Genomic DNA, 19642 nt, shown 5'->3' on the forward strand with positions numbered 1-19642 from the left:
GTCAGCCACAGTGACTCTCAACTTGGTGTTTGCTGAGAACTTCCAAGAGGCTCTTCCGGAAATGAGTGACCAATCGGGTGACTCGGCACCTCAGTCTGATTTACAGTTTTACTTGGTGTTGGCTTTAGCCTTGATCTCATTTTTGTTCCTCCTGACAGTTACACTGGCCATTGTGATGAAATTGCGAAGGTCAGGAAATCCCAAATTACTTCAGTGTTTTGGTCCTGACCCTTATTCAAATACCGGCCGCAGGTTCCCACCAAGCTATGAAGATGGGACTTTGCCTTACACTTACCAGCTGTGTTTGTCCTCAGATTTAACGAGGAATAAATGTACCTTCCTGAAACCCAATGCCCAAATGGCAGAGAATATTCTGTGCAGTGACAGCTCTGGGATGCCATTTATTGGCAATGGATGTAGCAGTTTACAGGCTGAGACGGAGACTACTGGGGAGGTGAGCTTCTGTTTTCATTGTTTACATGATATCTTTGTAGAACAGGTTTTTATTGTGAAAGAGTAGGTGTCTTTCCGTCATCCTCATTTTATCCGTGGTCTCAAAGTATGAATGAATTTATTGTCACAACATCCCTGCAAGGCAGAGAAAGTTATTTCCATTTTACACGAGTATGTGAGGTATAATGGGAGTAACTGAGCGGTGGCAAGTCAGGAATGAAGTATTAAGTAAGCCGAGGATAAAAGTCATACCTCCTAAATCCCTTTCCATTGCTTTAACTGAAAGACAGTTCTTACTTTCAAGGGAATAGCGTCTTTCCTCAAAAGCTTTCCTTGGAATAAATGCATTTTCCAGAAACATTAAGTATCTTCTTTAAGATCTGCTTTTTTTCTGATTGTAGAGAAAAATATGAAAGCTGTCTAACTGAAACATGTATTTTTGAAATACTTTTCAAAATGCTTCTTTTGAATAACTGAGCCTCGTTTAACGTTCCAGAGCACAGATTGTCCTACATGTTCGGAACGTATTGGAAACTTTTTTTTATTTCAGAGGGTGTACAAAGCTTCTAGGAGAGAAAGTATTCTAGATTTGATTTTGACAAATAGGGAGGAACTGGTTGAGAATTTGAAAGTGGAAGGCAGCTTAGGTGAAAGTGATCATGAAATGGTAGTGTTCATGATTCTAAGGAATGGTAGGAGGAAAAACAGCAAAAAAAAAAAAGATAATGGATTTCAAGAAAGCACATTGTAGCAAAATTAGGGAGTTGGTAGGTAAGATCCCTTGGGAAGCAAGTCTAAGGGGGAAGAGAGTTCAAGAGAGTTGGCAGTTTTTCAAAGAGACATTATTATTAAGGGCACAAGAGCAAACTATCCCACTGTGTAGGAAAAATAGGAAGTATGGCAAGAGATCACCCTAGCTTAAGCAGGAGATCTTCAAAAGTCTGAAACTCAAAAAAAAAAAAAAAAGAGTCCTACAAAAAGTGGAAACTGGGTCAAATTATAAAGGGTGAATATAAACAAATAACACAAGTATGTAGGGATAAAATTAGAAAGGCCAAGGCACAAAATAAGATTAAATTAGCCAAAGACATAAAGAATAACAAGAGAACATTCTACAAATACATTAGAAGCAAGAGGAAGACCAAGGACAAGATAAGCCCATTACTCAATGGGGGGAGGACAATAACAGAACATGTGGAAATGGCAGAAGTGCTAAATTACATTTTTGTTTCAGTTTTCTCCAAAAAGGTTAGTAGTGACTGGACATCTAATATAGTGAATGCCAGTAAAAATGAGGAAGAATCAGAGGCTAAAATAGGAAAAGAACAAATTAAAAATTATTTAGACAAGTTAGGTGTTTTCAAATCACCAGGGCCTGAGAACAGTGGTTCTCAATGAGGGATACTCAGAGGTCTTCCGGGGGTACATCAACATTTGCCTAGTTTTACAACAGGCTACATAAAAAAGCACTAGTAAAGTCAGTACAAACTAAAATTTCATAGACAATTATTTGTTTATTCTGCTCTGTATACTATACACTGAAATGTAAGTACAATATTTATATTCCAATTTATTTATTTTATAATTATATGGTAAAAATAGAAAGTAAGCATTTTTTCAGTGATAGTGTGCTGTGATACTTGTATTTTTATGTCTGATTTTGTAAGTTTTTAAGTGAGATGAAACTTGGGGTGTGTGTGGGGTGTGACACAAGACAAATCAGACTCCTGAAAGGGGTACAGTAGTCTGGAAAGGTTGAGAGACACTGTCCTAGAATACTCAAGGAGATGACTGAAGAGATATCTGATCCATTAGCAATTATCTTTGAAAAGTCATGGAAGATGGGAGAGATTCCAGAGGACTGGAAAAGGGCAAATATAGTGCCAATCTAAAAAAGAGAAATAAGGACATTCTGGGGAATTACAGACCAGTCAGCTTAACTTCAGTACCTGGAAAGATAATGGAGCAAATAATTAAGCGATCAATTTGCAAACATTTAGAAGATAATAAGGTGCTAAGTAACAGTCAGGATGGATTTGTCAAGAACAAACTGTGTCAAACCAATCTAATATCTTTCTTTGACAGTGTAACAAGCCTTGTGAGTAGTGGGGAAGTGGTACATGTGGTATATCTTAACTTTAGTAAGGCTTTTGATACTGTGTCGCATGACCTTCTCATAAACAAACCAGCTAAATACAACCTAGATGGAGCTACTATAATGTAGATGCATAACTGGTTGGAAAACCATTCCTAGAGAGAAGTTATCAGTCATTCACAGTCAACCTGGAAGGGCGTATCAAGTGGGTTCCCACAAGGATCAGTTCTGGATCTGGTTCTGTTCAATATCTTCATCAATATTTAGATAATGGCATAGAGAGTATACTTATAAAGTTTGTGGATGCTACCAAGCTGGGAGGGGTTGCAAGTGCTTTGGAGGATAGGATTAAAATTCAAAATGATCTGGACAAACTGGAGAAATAATCTGAAGTAGATAGGATGACATTTAATAAGGACAAATGCAAAGTACTCCACTTAGGAAGGAACAATCAGTTGCACACATACAAAATGGGAAATGACTGTCCAGAAAGGGATCTAGGGGTCATAGTGGATCTTAAGCTAAATATGAGTCAAAAGTGTAACGCTGTGGCAAAAAAAAGTGAACATCATTCTGGGATGTTGTGACCAGGGTCCTAGTGGGGAGCCAGCTGTGGTCATTCAATTAGGGTGAACTGTAAAGAATGGGGCAGACAATCCCCATAAAACTGGTGGATATTCCAATACTTAGATTCACCAAACCAATATAAAACAGCTTCTTTATTACCTTACTGTTACTCAGAAGTCCAAACAACACAGTTCCCTTAAAGTGATTCAGCCTCAGGCCTCCATCCAGGTACTCACGTCAAATATGATGAAAATTTCTGTAAATCTTATTTTATCATATAAAAGAAAAGGTTCTTCCAATCCCAAAGAATCGGACACATTATCTCCCAGGTTAATGACTGTTTCAGATCTTACCCAAATACACACTGCAGCCAATTCTTATTAACTAAATTAAAATATATTAAAAAAAAGAGAGAGAGATTGTGGTTAAAAGATCAATATACATACAGACATGAGTTCAATTCATTGAGGTTTATATTCATAGCAGAGATGGTGAGCTTTGTAGTTGCAAAGAGTTCTTTCAGAAATAGTTCATAGGTTATAGTCCAATGTCCAAATCTCATATTCAGGGTATACCAGAATAACTGGGACCTCAGTCTTGCGATTCAAACTTCCCCTGATGAAGCCTAAGCAGATCTGAGGCCTTGGCTACACTCGCGGATTCACAGCGCTGCTGTGAAGCATGAGTGTGAAGCATGAGTGTAGCTGCAAGTACTCCACCTCTCCAAGGGGAATAGCTTGCAGCACTGCGAGCGAGCGTGCAGCGCTGCAGGCGCTGATTACACTGGCGCTTTACAGCGCTGCACTCGTTGCGCTCAGGGGGGGTGTTTTTTCACACCCCTGAGTGCAGCAAGTGCAGTGCTGTGAATTGCCAGTGTAGCCAAGCCCTGAGATGACAGAATCAGGACCCAAGGATATTTTATACAAGTTTATGTCTTTTGACAAATTGGAGTTCCTCAGGGAACAAAAGGTAATTAGAATGACTTTGAAGGAGGTCCATCACCAGTACGTAGCTATATGAATTAACATAAGGCCATTTGCTTGTTTCTCCACCATTCACAGTACATTTCAAAGAGAGATGAATACTGAGATATCCCATGTTTACAATTCATTTAAATGATAGGATGTTCTTTTGACCTCTGAATTATCAGAATACAGAATGGATAGGGACGGTTGATTACATAGTCAACCCGATTCATACACAAAATACACAAAAACACAAACATTATCTCCCCACATGTCTTTTGACAGTTATTTATTTTGCAGGATGTTTAACCCTTTCTCGCCATGCATCACAGATGTATTAGCAGGAGTGTTGTAAGCAAGACATGAGAAGTAATCCTTCCACTCTACTCGGCATGGATTAGCTTCAACTGGTATATTTCTGGGTGCCATATTTCAGGAAAGATGTGAACAAATGGAGAAAGTCCAGAGAAGAGCAACAAAAATTATTAAAGGTCTAGACAGGGGTTGGCAACGTTTGGCACGCGGCTCGCCAGGGTAAGCACCCTGGCGGGCCGGGCCAGTTTTATTTACCTGCTGACGTGGCAAGTTCGGCCGATCGCGGCCCCCACTGGCCACGGTTCGCCGTCCCGGGCCAATGGGGGCGGCGAGAAGCAGCGGGGGCGAGCGATGTGCTGGCCGTGGCTCCTCGCCGCCCCCATTGGCCCGGGACAGCGAACCGCGGCCAGTGGGGGCCGTGATCGGCCGAACCTGCCACATCAGCAGGTAAATAAAACTGGCCCGGCCCGCCAGGATGCTTACCCTGGTGAGCCGCGTGCCAAACGTTGCCAACCCCTGGGTCTAGAAAACATGATCTATGAGGGAAGATTGAAAAAATTGGGTTTGTTTAGTCTGGAGAAGAGAAGACTGAAAGGGGACATAACAGTTTTCAAGTACATAAAAGTTTGTTACAAAGAGTAGGGAGAAAAATTGTTCTCCTTAACTTCTGAGGCTAGGACAAGAAGCAATGGTCTTAAATTGCAGCAAAGGCAGGTTACATTGGACATTAGGAAAAACTTCCTAATTGTCAGTGTGGTTAAAAAATTGCCTAGCGGGGTTATGGAATCTCCACCGTTGGAGATTTTTAAGACCAGGTTACACAAACAGCTGCCAGGGATGGTCTAGATAATACTTAGTCCAGCCATGAGTGCAGGGGATTGCACTAGATGACCTCTAGAAGTCCCTTCAAGTCCTACAATTCTATGATTCTGTAAGATCTTGGGTAGTTGCTATAGCTGCAAGTATAGAAAGATACTCTTGTTCTTTGGGTAATGTCTTTCTATTATAGCATTGTGTTGGGTAGTGGTGTGATATAGATGTTTTAATGGCATATGGTACTGCATTGCTACACAGCAGCAGCTAATTGCCTTTTGGCAGTAGACGGTGCAGTATGACTGGTAGCCTTCATCGGCGATCTGGGTGCTGGCAGACGTGGGGCTGCATTGCACACAAAAGCAGCTCCTTGCCTTTTGGTAGAAGATGGTATATTACGACTGGTATCCGTCGTCATCGTACTGCAGTGGCTGTCAATCATGGGCACCTGGGCAGTCTCGACGATGATGACTATCAGTCATAGTATGCTATTTTCTGCCAAGCACCCAGAAGATGCCGAGGGCTATCAGTCATGCTGCACCGTCGTCTGCCAGCTTAAGATGTAAAAAATAGATTTGTTCTGTATTCATTTGCTTCCTCCTCCCTCCGTGAAATCAACTGCCTGCTAAACCCAGGGTTTTGAGTTCAATCTTTGGGGGGGCCATTCTGTGTGACAGTTGTTTGTGTTTCTCCCTGATGCACAGCCACCTTTGTTGATTTTAATTCCCTGTACCTGTACGCCATGTCGTCACTCGCCCCTCCCTCCCTCCATCCGTCAGATACTAGTTTCGCGCCTTTTTTCAGACCAGACGCCATAGCACTGGGATCATGGAGCCCGCTCAGATCACCGCGGCAATTATGAGCACTATGAACACCACGCGTATTGTCCTGGAGTATATGCAGAGCCAGGACATGCCAAAGCAAAACCAGGACCAGCCGAGGAGGCTATTGCAGCGCGGCGACGAGAGTGATGAGGAAATTGATATGGACATAGACCTCTCACAAAGTACAGGCCCCAGCAATGTGCAAATCATGGTGTTACTGGGGCAGGTTCATGCCGTGGAACGCCGATTCTGGGCCAGGGAAAGAAGCACAGACTGGTGGGACCACATCGTGCTGCAGGTGTGGGACGATTCCCAGTGGCTGCAAAACTTTCACATGCATAAGGTCACTTTCATGGAACTTTGTGACTTGCTTTCCCCTGCCCTGAAGTGCCAGAATACCAGGATGAGAGCAGCCCTCACAGTTGAGAAGCGAGTGGCGATAGCCCTGTGGAAGCTTGCAACGCCAGACAGCTACTGGTCAGTTGGGAATCAATTTGGAGTGGGCAAATCTACTGTGGGGGCTGTTGAGATCCAAGTTGCCAGGGCAATCAAAGACCTGGTGATATCAAGGGTAGTGACTCTTGGAAACGTGCAGGCCATAGTGGATGGCTTTGCTGCAATGGGATTCCCAAACTGTGGTGGAGCGATAGACGGAACCCATATCCCTATCTTGGCATCGGAGCACCAAGCCACCGAGTACATAAACTGCAAGGGGTACTTTTCAATGCTGCTGCAAGCCCTGGTGGATCACAAGGGACGTTTCACCAACATCAACGTGGGATGGCCAGGAAAGGTACATGATGCTCGCGTCTTCAGGTACTCTGGTCTGTTTCGAAAGCTGGAGGAAGGGACTTTCTTCCCAGACCAGAAAATAACCGTTGGGGATGTTGAAATGCCTATAGTTATCCTTGGGGACCCAGCCTACCCCTTAATGCCATGGCTCATGAAGCCGTACACAGGCAGCCTGGACAATAGTCAGGACCTGTTCAACTACAGGCTGAGCAAGTGCCGAATGGTGGTGGAATGTGCATTTGGATGTTTAAAAGTGCGCTGGCGCAGCTTACTGACTCGCTCAGACCTCAGCGAAAAGAATATCCCCATTGTTATTGCTGCTTGCTGTGTGCTCCACAATATCTGTGAGAGTAAGGGGGAGACATTTATGGCGGGGTGGGAGGTTGAGGCAAATCGCCTGGCCGCTGATTACGCGCAGCCAGACCCAGGGTGGTTAGAAGAGCACAGCAGGGCGCGGTGCGCATCAGAAAAGCTTTGAAAACGAGTTTTGTGACTGGCCAGGCTACGGTGTGAAACTTCTGTTTGTTTCTCCTTGATGAACCCTCTGCCCCACCCCCTCACCCGGTTCACTCTACTTCCCTGTAAACCAAAAACCCCTCCCCCTTTGAGCACCGCTTGCAGACGCAATAAAGTCATTGTTACTTCACATTCATGCATTCTTTATTAAGTCACCACACAACTAGGGGGATAATTGCCAAGGTAGCCAGGGATGGATGGGGGAGGAGGGAAGGAAAAGGACACACTGCAGTTTAAAACTTTAACTCTTATTGAAGGCCAGCCTTCTGATGCTCGGTCAATCATCTGGGGAGGAGTGACTGGATGGCCAGAGGCCCCCACACCGTGTTCTTGGGCATCTGGGTGAGGAGGCTATGGAACTTGGGGAGGAGGGCTGTTGGTTACACAGGGGCTGTTACGGCAGTCTCTGCTCCTGCTGCCCTTTCCTGCAGATCAACCATACGCTGGAGCATATCAGTTTGATGCTCCAGCAGCCGGAGCATTGACTCTTGCCTTCTGTCTGCAAGCTGATGGACAGAGTGCAACTGAATGAATCTGTAAACTTGGGGGTCATGACCTATGATTAGAAAATTGCTAATATATACCTATTTATAAGAAAGGCGAGAAAGTGATCCAGGAAACTACAGGCCTTTGAGTTTGACCTAAATTATATTCAAGGTCTTGGAACAAATTTTGAAAGAGAAAGTAGGTAATGACAAAGAGGTAAACGGTAACGCGGATGAAATACAACATAGTTTTCTGAAAAAGGTAAATCATGTCGGACCAACCTGATCTCCTTCTTGGAGAAGATAACTGATTTTTTAGACAAAGGAAATACAGGTTTCAGAGTAGCAGCCGTGTTAGTCTGTATCCGCAAAAAGAAGAACAGGAGTACTTGTGGCACCTTAGAGACTAACAAATTTATTAGAGTAGATAAATACAGTAGATCTACCTGGATTTCAGTAAGGCATTTGATACAGTTCCACATGGGAAATTATTAGTTACATTGGAGAAAATGGAGATTAATATGAGAATTGAAAGGTGGATAAGGAACTGGTTAAAAGGGAGACGACAACAGGCCATACTGAAAGGAGAACTGTCAGGCTGGAGGAACGTTATTAGTGGTCAATCACAGAATGACTATGAGCCTCCAAAGTGATGCAGCCATGAAAAAGCTAATGCAATCCTATGATTCATCAGGCAAGGTATTTTCAGTAGACATAGAGAAGTGTTATTACCATTATACAAGGCCCTGGTGAGACCTCATCTGGAATACTGTGTGCAGTTCTCGTCTCCCATGTTTAAGAAAGATTAATTCAAACAGGAACAGGTGCAGAAAAGGGCCACTAGGATTATTAGAGGAGTGGAAATCTATACTGACAGGAGATTCTGGGAGTTTAGCTTGTTTAGCCTAACCAAAAGAAGACTGATGGGAGATATGATTGCTCTCTATAAATGCATCAGAAGGATCAATACCAGGGAGGGAAAGGAGTTATTTAAGTTAAGCACCAATATTGACACAAGAACAGATGGATATTAACTGGCCCTCAACACGTTTAGTCTTGAACTTAGATAAAGATTTCTAACCATCAGAGGCGTGAGGTTCTAAAATAGCCTTCCAAGGGGAATAATGGGAGCAAAAACCCTAACTGGCTTCAAGACTGAGCTTGATAATTTTAGGGAAAGGAAGGTATGATGAGATAGCCTACAATGGGAAGTGGCCTATCTGCAACTGCTAGTAGCAAATATCCCCAATGGCTGGAGATGGGACACTAGATGGGGAGGGCTCTGAGTTACTACAGACAATATTTTCTCAGGTGTATGGCTGGTGGGTTTTGCCAACATGCTCAGGATCCTACTGTTCACCATATTTGAGGTTGGGAAGGAATTTTTCCAGGGGTCAAATTGGCAGAGATGGGAGCGGGGGGAGGTTGCCTACTTCTGCATCATAGGGCATGGGTCACTTACTGGTTTAAACTAGAGTAAATGGTAGATTCTTTGCAATTTGAAATCTTTAAGTCATGAGGAATTTAAGGACTTCAGTAACTCAGTGAGAAATTATGGGTCTATCACAGGCCGTGGGTGGGTGAGGTTCTGTGGCCTGCAATGTGCAGGCGGTCAGACTGGATGATCACAATCGTTGCCTTCTGGTCTTGAAGTCTGTGAGTCTCAGTGACCAAAGGTGCAGAATAAACCAAATAATCATGTGATTTTATTCATTATATGGGTAGGCAGTTTGTCAAACTGGTATTACTACCAGATATGTGGTATATATCTGTATATGTGTGTGTTGGGCATCTGTATATAAATACACATGTTTGTCTGTTCATATTTTGCATTTATGCATTATTGCCCTTTTGTGGTATAATTTTCAATGAAGCCTCTCATTCTATTCTCAATTGTTAACTGACTGTTAAAATTACAAGAATTGAAAATTTATGGAGTACAGATTATTTTATGTCACCCATTTTACAGAGCTCATCCATTGTGAGCACTCATGTTTTCTGTATTCCTATTTCATCCATTGAGCTGGTAATGAATACTGTAACTTAAATGGCAGATTTGACCAAGTCAAAATATCTCAGATATGAACAAAATATTACTCCATGTGATATATGTATATGTTAGGAATAAAGTCACTAAAAGAGGATATTAGAATATGACAAGTGACCACACGAATGACATTCAAACAGATGGACTGTTAGATTAAAAGACATATATCTGATATGTCTAGAAAAATCTGAGTATGTATAATTCATACACAACCATATTTAAACTACACCAACCATTATCAGTAACTCTTTCAAAGGAATAAAGTGAGATCCCCCAGCATCCAACATTTTGTTCCTTCCCTCAGCATCAGGTATATTTACCAAAGAAACAGCAGGTGGCTTATTTACAATATTAAATCTCAAATATAAATACCGCTTTAAAATTTCCAGCATGGAGATACTGCATTTATTGGTTGAGGCTCTGAGGGGCACTGTTCACATACAAGGGGAGAAATGCAATGAGAGATCAAGCCAGCCCAGCCCGCAGATACTTAGCACAGAACACAGAGTGAACAGATTCACACACACACCGGGTCTGGACAACAGCAAAGAACAACATTAGCTGAAATTGGATTTGGTTTAATTATTGACAGTTTTGGAAACATTTACCCAAAGATAAAACCTAAACGGAGACCTTTTCCCTGACAGAGAATCAGATGCTTCTCCACATCTCCACAGGAATGGCAGATACACAAGGCTCTGGCACTGCAAAGGGCGACCTCTGTTCTGCTTTATATTGGTTACCATTTTGAAGGCAGTGTCTGGGCAGATTTGCTATTTGATTCTGGTGTAAATGGAGAAAAGATCTTTCATGGGGAATGTGGCAAAGGATCTGGGACTGGATGTAAGCAGCTCTCAGACCCGGCATCTGCTTTGTTTCCAAAGGTAGGACTCGGTATTTTGCTTTGAATTTTGAGAGGCTGTTTACTCACCACGGAAAGGATAGACAGAGAGCAGATCTGTGACAGGCTGGAGGGAGTGTCTGTTAAACAGTGAGGTTATAGTGGAGGATAAAATGAAGCTTTATAGAGTTGAAATTGAAATCACAGATATAAATGACAATGCTCCCAGCTTCCAAGCAGAAGAAATTGAGATAAAAAATAGTGAAACAACAGCTCCAGGGTCGCAATTTCTTTTCCCAGAAGCACAGGACACAGATTTTGGAACTAATACTCTCCAGAGCTACCAGCTCAGCAGTAATAGGCACTTTTCTCTCGGTGTGGAAAATGGATCAAATGGAGTAAAATATGCTGAATTGGTGCTGGAAAAGTCTTTGGACAGAGAAGAAAAAGCTGTTCATGATCTAGTCCTCACAGCTAGACATGGGGGGATCCAATCAGGTCTGGCACTGCGCAAATTAGAATTATCGTTCTTGATGCAAATGACAATGTGCCGGTTTTTAATGAGCCTGTCTAGAAAGTGAACATTTTGGAAAATTTGCAGAAAGGTTCCAGGGTGGTTACAGTAAAAGTCACCAATCTGGATGAAGGAGTCAACAGATAAAATACTAATTCAGTAAAATAACAGAGAAAGCTTCCAAAATATTCCACTTGGACTCAAAAAAGGGTAGAATAACATTCGTGGGGAACCTGAACTTTGAGGAATCTGCGTTATATGAAATTGAGGTGCAAGCGTATGACAAGGGAGGCCATTTTGACAGATCAAAAGTTGTCATTGTGGTCAATTATGTGAATGACAATGCTCTTGAAATTATTATCAGGTCTCTCTTCAATTCAGTCCCCGAGGACTGTCCACCTGGGACTGTGATTGCCGTATTAGATGTACAAGATTCTGAGATTATTGTTGAAGAAAAAATGAAGCTTTATAGAGTTGAAGTGGAAATCACAGAGATTAAAGACAATTCTTCCAGACAGAAGAATTGGAAGTAAAAATCAGTGAGACAACAGCACCGGTATCGTGGTTTCCCCTTCAGGAGGCGCAAGACCCAGATTTAGGGATAAATTCTCTCCAGAGCTACCACCTCAGCAGTAATAGGCATTTCTCTCTGGATGTGCAAACTGGATCAGATGAAATTAAATATTCCAGAACTGATGCTGGAAAAGTCTCTGGACCGCAAAGAACAAGCTAGATCCATGATCTAATCCTCACAGCCACTGACGGGGGAGATCCAGTCAGGTCCGGCACTGCGCAAATCCGTGTTATTGTTAACGATGCTAATGACAATGCACCAGTTTTTAGTCAGCCTGTCTACAAAGTTAATGTTTTAGAAAATATGCCTATGGGGTCCAGGATGGTGACAGTGAAAGCGACTGATCCGGGTGAAGGAATACCCCAAGAGGTAAAATGTCATGTCACCTCAGGTCGGGATGCAGAGATAAAGTTTCTTGTCACCTTAAATGATTGCTTCTTGGAGCAGCTGGTCCTGGAACTCACCAGAGAAGAGGCAATTCTTGATTTAGTCCTAAGTTGAGCACAGGATCTGGTCCAAGAGGTGAATATAGCTGGATCGTTTGGTAATAGTGACCATAATATAATTAAATTTAATATCTGTGTGGTAGGAAAAACACCACAGTGACCCAACACTGTGGCATTTAATTTCAGAAAGGGGAGCTACACAAAAATGAGGAGGTTAGTTAAACAGAAATTAAAGAGTACAGTGCCAAAAGTGAAATCTCTGCAAGCTGTGTGGAAACTTTTTAAAGACACCATAATAGAGGTTCAACTTAAATGTATACCCCAAATTAAAAAGCATAGTAAGAGAACCAAAAAAAAGCCACCATGTTGCTTAAACAACAAAGTAAAAGAAGCAGTGAGAGGCAAAAAGGCATCCATTAAAAAGTGGAAGTTAAATCCTAGTGAGGAAAATAGAAAGGAGCATAAACACTGGCAAATGAAGCGTAAAAATACAATTAGGAAGGCCAAAAAAGAATTTGAGGAACAGTTAGCCAAAGACTCAAAAAGTAATAGCAATTTTTTTTTAAGTACATTAGAAGCAGGAAGGCTGCTAAACAACCAATGGGGCCACTGGACGATCAAGGTGCTAAAGGAGCACTCAAGGATGATAAGGCCATTGCAGAGAAACTAAATGAATTCTTTGCATTGGTCTTCACAGCTAAGGATATGAGGGAGATTCCCAAACCTGAGCCATTCTTTTTAGATCTGAGGAACTGTCCCAGACTGAGGTATCATTAGAGGAGGTTTTGGAACAAATTGGTAAATTAAACAGCAATAAGTCACCAGGACCAGGTGGTAATCACCCAAGAATTCTGAAGGAACTCAAATGTGAAATTGCAGAACTACTAATTGTAGTCTGTAACCTATAATTTAAATCAGCTTCTTTACCAGATGACTGGAGGATAGCTAATGTGAGCCAATTTCTAACAAGGGCTTCAGAGGTGATCCTGGCAATTACAGGCCTGTAAGTCTGACTTCAGTACCGGACAAACTGGTTGAGACTATAATAAAGAACAATATTGTGAGACATATAGATGAACATAATTTGTTGAGGAAGAGTCAACACAGTTTTATTAAAGGGAAATCATGCCTCACCAATCTACTGGAATTCTTTGAGGGGGTCAACAAACATGTGGACCAAGGGGATCCAGTGGATATAGTGTACTTAGATTTTCAGAAAGCCTTTGACAAGCTCCCTCACCAAAGCTTCTTATGCAAAGTAAGCTGCCACGGGATAAGAGGGAAGGTGCTCTCATGGATTGGTAACTGGTTGAAAGATAGGAAACAAAGGGTAGGTATAAATGGTCAGTTTTCAGAATGGAGAGAGGTAAATAGTAGTGTTCCCCCAGGGGTCTGTTCTAGGACCAGTCCTATTCAACATGTTCATAAATGATCTGGAAAAAGGGGTAAACAGTGAGGTGGCAACATTTGCAGATGATACAAAACTACTCAAGATAGTTAAGTCCAAAGCAGACTGTGAAGAGCTACGAAAGGATCTCTCAAAACTGGGTGAGTGGGCAACAAAATGGCAGATGAAGTTTAATGTTGATAAATGCAAAGTAATGCACATTGGAAAGCATAATCCCAACTATACATATAAAATGATGGGGTATAAATTAGCTGTTACCACTCAAGAAAGAGATCTTGGAGTCATTGTGGATAGTCCTCTGAAAACATCCACTCAATGTACAGCGACAATCAAAAAAGTGAACAGAATGCTGGGAATAATTAAGAAATGGATAGATTATAGGACAGAAAATATCATGCTGACTCTATATAAATCCATGGTACGCCGGTATGTGTCAGATGTGGTCACCCCATCTCAAAAAAGATATATTGGAATTGGAAAAGGTTCAGAAAAGGGCAACTAAAATGATTTGGGGTATGGAACAGCTTCTGTATGCGGAGAGATTAAGAAAACTGGGACTTTTCAGCTTGGAAAAGAGATGGTTAAGGGGAGATATGATTGAGGTCTATAAAATCATGTCTGGTGTAGAGAAAGTAGATAAGGAAGTGTTGTTTACTGCTTCTCATAACACAAGAACTAGGCGGTCACCAAATGAAATTAATAGGCAGCAGGTTTAAAACAAATAAAAGGAAGTATTTCTTCACACAACACACAGTCAACCTGTGGAACTCCTTGCCAGAGGATGTGAAGGCCAAGACCATAATAGGGTTTAAAAAAGAACTAGATAAATTCATGGAGGATAGGTCCATCAATGGCTATTAGCCAGGATGGTCAGGAATGGTGTCCCTAACCTCTGTTTGCCAGAAGCTGGGAATGAGCGACAGAGGGTGGATCACTTGATGATTACCTGTTCTGTTCATTCCCTCTGGGGTACCTGGCCCTTAGTCTGATCCAGTAAGGACATTCTTATGTTCTTATGTTCTAATACTCAAATCAGAAAGATAACTAATAAAGCTTCACGGACATTCCACTTGGATTCAATGACGGAAGAATTAACAGTCGTGGGGAACATGGATGTTGAAGAAGCTGCATTATATGAAATCGAGGTGCAAGCCCATGATGGGGGAGTCCTTTTCGACAGATCCAAAATTGTGACCAGGATTACCAATCCTCTCATCTCTTGTCGACTCGATCCCTGAGGACTCTCCCCCCTGACTGTGCAAGATCTAGATTCCGGAGAGAACGGGGTTGTCATGTGCTCCACACCCAGCAACCTCCCCTTCCAGCTGAGGAATTCGTTGGATAATTATTACAGTCTGGTGACAGAGAGCAGGTGGCAGCATACAACATCACAGTGACCGCCACGGACAATGGGACTCCTCCTCTTTCTACAGCCACCACGATCCCACTCCGGATTTTAGACACGCGTGACAACACCCCTTTCTTTGATAAAACATCCTACACTGCCTACATCATGGAGAATAACCCAAGAGGAGCCTCCGTTTTCTCCCTGAGAGCGCATGGGGTATGCCGGGTGTGCCGAGAGACAGCCTAATGCCCGCGGGCCAGATCTGGCCCTGCCACACCCCACACCCCTCCTGCACCCCCCCCCCCCGCCCCCAGCCCCCCGCCTGCCCCCCGCACCCCCCCCCCCTGCCCTGAGCCCCCTGCTGCACTCTGCATCCCCATGCATCTCAACTCCCTGCCCTGAGCCCCCTGCGGCACCCTGCACCCCCATGCACTCCAACTCTCAGCCCTGAGCCCCCATCATACCCCGCACCCCTCCTGCATCCCAACCCCCTGCCTTGAGCCCCTTCCTGCACTCAGCATCCCTCCTACACCTCAACCCCCTGCCCTGAGCACCCTCCTGCACTCTGCACCCCTCCTGCACCCCAACCCCCTTCTCTGAGCCCCCTCATACACTCCTCCCCCTCCTCTGCCCCAATCCCTTGCCCTGAGCCCCTTCCTGCACACCGCACCCCCTCTCACACTCCTCCCACACCCTGCACTCCCTCCCACACCCCAACCTTTATGATGAAACCAACAGAACTCCACTGGCCATCACCTACAGTCCTCAGCTTAAACCTCTCCAACGCATCATCAGTGATCTACAACCCATCCTGGACAATGATCCCTCTCTTTCACAGACCTTGGAAGGCAGGCCAGTCCTCGCCCACAGACAACCTGCCAACCTTAAGCATATTCTCACCAGCAACCACACAACACACCATAACAACTCTAACTCAGGAACCAATCCATGCAACAAACCTCAATGCCAACTCTGCCCACATATCTACACCAACAACACCATCACAGGACCTAACCAGATCAGCTACAACATCTCTGGTTCATTCACCTGCACATCCACCAGTGTTATATATGCCATCATGTGCCAGCAATGCCCCTTTGCTATGTACATTGGCCGAACTGGACAGTCACTACATAAAAGGATAAATGGACACAAGTCAGATATCAGGAATGGCAATATACAAAAACCTGTAGGAGAACACTTCAACCTCCCTGGCCACACAATAGCAGATGTAAAGGTAGCCATCTTACAGCAAAAAAACTTCAGGACCAGACTCCAAAGAGAAACTGCTGAGCTTCAGTTCATTTGCAAATTTGACACCATCAGATCAGGATTAAACAAAGACTGTGAATGGCTAGCAACTACAGAAGCAATTTCTCCTCCCTTGATGTTCACACTTCAACTGCTAGCAGAGGACCTCAACCTCCCTGATTGAACTAACCTCGTTATCTCCAGACTGATTCTTGCCAGCATATTTATACCTGCCCCTGGAAATTTCCATTACATGCATTGGACGAAGTGGGCATTCACCCACGAAAGCTTATGCTCCAATACATCTGTTAGTCTTAAAGGTGCCACAGGACTCTCTGTTTTTTTACTCCATTACTGGAACTCAGATCCAGGGAGCTCCGCTCTCCTCCTCCATCTCCATTAACTCCGAGACTGGGGCTCTCTACGCTCTGCGCTCCTTCGATTACGAACAGTTCCGGGAGATACGGTTCCAAGTGCAGGCTCAGGATGGGGGTTCCCCACCTCTCAGCAGTAATGTCTCCGTCACTCTCTTTATACTGGATCAGAATGACAACAGCCCGCACATCTTACACCCCTCCTTTCTCACCGATGGCTCCACGGGAGTGGAGCTGGCCCCTCGCTTCTCCGAGCCGGGTTACCTGGTCACTAAGGTGGTGGCGGTGGATGCAGACTCCAGGCAGAACGCCTGGCTCTCCTACTGCTGCTGAAGGCTACAGAGCCGCTGCTCTTCTCTGTGGGACTCTACAGCGGAGAGATCAGGACAGCGTGCTACTTTGTAGACAAAGATGTGCTCAAGCAAAGTCTGGTGGTTTTAGTGAAGGACAACGGGCAGCCCCCTCTCTCTGCCACGGCCACTGTCACAGTGGTGGTGGCTGACAGCGTCCCCGAAATCCTCTCCGATTTAAGCAGCCTCTCAGCTCCTGTAGACCTCCAGTCCAGCCTCACCTTGTATTTGGTGATCGCTGTGGCTTCCGTTTCCTGCTTGTTCTTTACCTTTATCATAGTGTTACTGGCCTTGAGGCTCCGCCGGTGGAGAAACTCGCAGCTGTTTGACTCCTCGAGTGTGACTTTCAGTGGCGTTCCCGTCTCGCAGTTTGTGGGGATCGATGGAGTCAGAGCTTTTCTTCACTCCTACTCACATGAGGTTTCTCTAACCACGGACTCCAGAAAGAGCCAGTTCAACTTTCTCCAAACTATGCAAATACTCTGACTAGTCAGCACTCTTGTGAGATAAAGAATCATATTCTAATTACTGAGAAGTTAGACAATAACATGGATCAGACGTCCATTCAGGTCAACTAATATCTGCTTAATCTTGTGATTTATATTTGTAAATATAGGTAGCTGTTAATCGTTAGAGAATTACTGAGTGCATCAAGCGTTTGGGGGCCTGTATTAGAGAGAATGTTGTGGGTCGGGGAGAGAGATCGATTCTCGATTATACTAGATGTTTTTCTTTTAAAGCTTTGATCACCTGAACCAGACTCTGGCATGCTATTCGGAATTGAGTTTGGAGTCAATGTTGTCCTCAGAGTATTGGACGGATACGTACATATAAATATATTTTATGTAATAATATTTACATTGTGAACCCATTTAGAAAACAGATTTCCTACTTCCCTTTTGCAGTTCTCATGAAACGGTGTTTTTTTCAAAACTTGAATCTGCTTTTAATCTGTGATACTATATAAGTTACCTTACTTCAGATATTACAAAGTAAGGACATTTTCCTATGTTTTTAGAAACATAGAAACATAGATCGGAGAGAATAAGAATGTTACTGAAGGGCAAAATGTTCCAGTGACAGCACAGTTCTCAATATTAACTTATTTTTATAAACCAGAGTATTTAACTCCAAATATGATTTCATCTGACTTTCCGTATTGCAAATAATGCAGGGTAGAAATGCATAATCATGAAGCTAAAGTTATGTAAATATTTGATTAAGAAGAGACTATTTCGACAGTCTTTTAAATTTCCTGCAATAATAATGTTCTTTTGTCTTATATTGAGCCTTGAGAATTTGAGAGAAATTGATGACACATTACAATAATATGTTTTTATAGCATGTAGTTAGTATTACCAAAAATATTCTGTATGCGGTGTTGTAGCCGAGTTGGTTCCTGGATATTAGATAGACAAGATGGGTTAGGTATTGTCTTTTATTGGACCACCTTCGGTTGGTGAGAAAGACAAGCATTCAGGTAAGAAGAAAAGCTCCATGTAAGCTCGAAAGCTTGTCTCTCTCGCCAACAGAAGTTGGTCCAATAAAAGAGAAGATTCTAACATTTATTGTATTTTTTATTAAAATAGTAATATATGTTTCCATAACACATTGTTTAAAGCAATCAAAGAAAGGCTAACTCAAATATGTTTGTACAGTGGGCACGTGATTATACTTACATTATTTGACGGTCTCCTTTGTCTTTGCATCACTTTTTGAATACATTGGCTCACTAGGACTCAGTTCACTTTTCCATTCATGTTTAGTTTTTGGAATGTTTGGAAAACTATTAAAGTGTTCTTTAACGCGGTTCTACGAGAGAAAAGCGCCTGATTTTTCACTATAGCTCAACTCAAGAGAAATGTTCTTAGTACTTTTTAGAAACAACCTGTGTCCTCTGAGTGGGCAGATTACAGATTCGAAGGAAAGATAACCTAAAAGTGACAATAAGAGCTAACCACGAAAATAGTTTCGCTCGGGAGTTTAGATTTATATTTTGATCCCGCAATCATTCGGTTTAAAAACCATTGCTTTCTGTCAAACACTTTAGAACTGTGCTTACCTGAATCTTACCCATAGTAGTGTTTGCAGAGGATGTAGTTATTACATGGAAATTGTTGTTCTTGTACATATTCATTACACACACAGACACCAAGACGTACACCCACACATACACGGATATATATATGTAAACAAAGGCTAAAAATTTCGAGAATTTTAAGTTTTACACTATCAGTAAATAGACACAAACACACATACACACATATATTCAAAAAGCATTTAGATTTTACATTTATACTTATGTTAAGAAACACTATTGTTTATATTTCACGGCAATGCTTTTACTTTACTACATGTTTTGCATTTCCATGCAAATTAGAAGGAAAAAAACACAAAACAGGCATGATTGTGTGAGTAGAGCTGCACCGGCGCCTTGATAAGATCGCTGCTATTGCAGTTCTCCCGTTGAGACTCGGAGTGCCGCTGTTGGCCAATGCGGAGCCAGGGCTGGAGCCGGAGATCCATCCGAGCCTCCTGCAGTGTGATTGCTCCGTCACACAGCGCGGATCGCAGAGGAAACAGCAGAGAGACCTTCACAGTCCGGCTGAGAAAAGGGAACGGCCGTTAGAACACACAATACGGGAACGTTTACCCCTCTGCCGC

The 19642-nt window shown here is 43.0% G+C and overlaps 1 protein-coding gene and 1 pseudogene across 10 annotated transcripts in view; both read left to right on the plus strand.

Annotated features, from left to right (window-relative positions):
- LOC117881609 (protocadherin gamma-A4-like) overlaps positions 1–19642 on the plus strand; it is a 388535-nt gene that overhangs the window by 233922 nt on the left and 134971 nt on the right. Inside the window, exon 2 of one of the 10 annotated variants that reach the window (XM_034779079.1) lies at positions 26–454. The exons of the other annotated variants lie outside the window; for them this stretch is intronic. Coding sequence (XP_034634970.1) covers positions 62–454 — 393 coding nt within the window. The 5' untranslated portion in view covers positions 26–61. The remainder of the gene's footprint in view (positions 1–25; positions 455–19642) is intronic. 10 annotated transcript variants of the gene reach the window in all.
- On the plus strand, positions 10545–18003 carry LOC117881612 (annotated as a pseudogene).

This window comes from Trachemys scripta, chromosome 8, assembly GCF_013100865.1.
Source record: "Trachemys scripta elegans isolate TJP31775 chromosome 8, CAS_Tse_1.0, whole genome shotgun sequence".
NCBI lineage: Eukaryota > Metazoa > Chordata > Testudines > Emydidae > Trachemys > Trachemys scripta.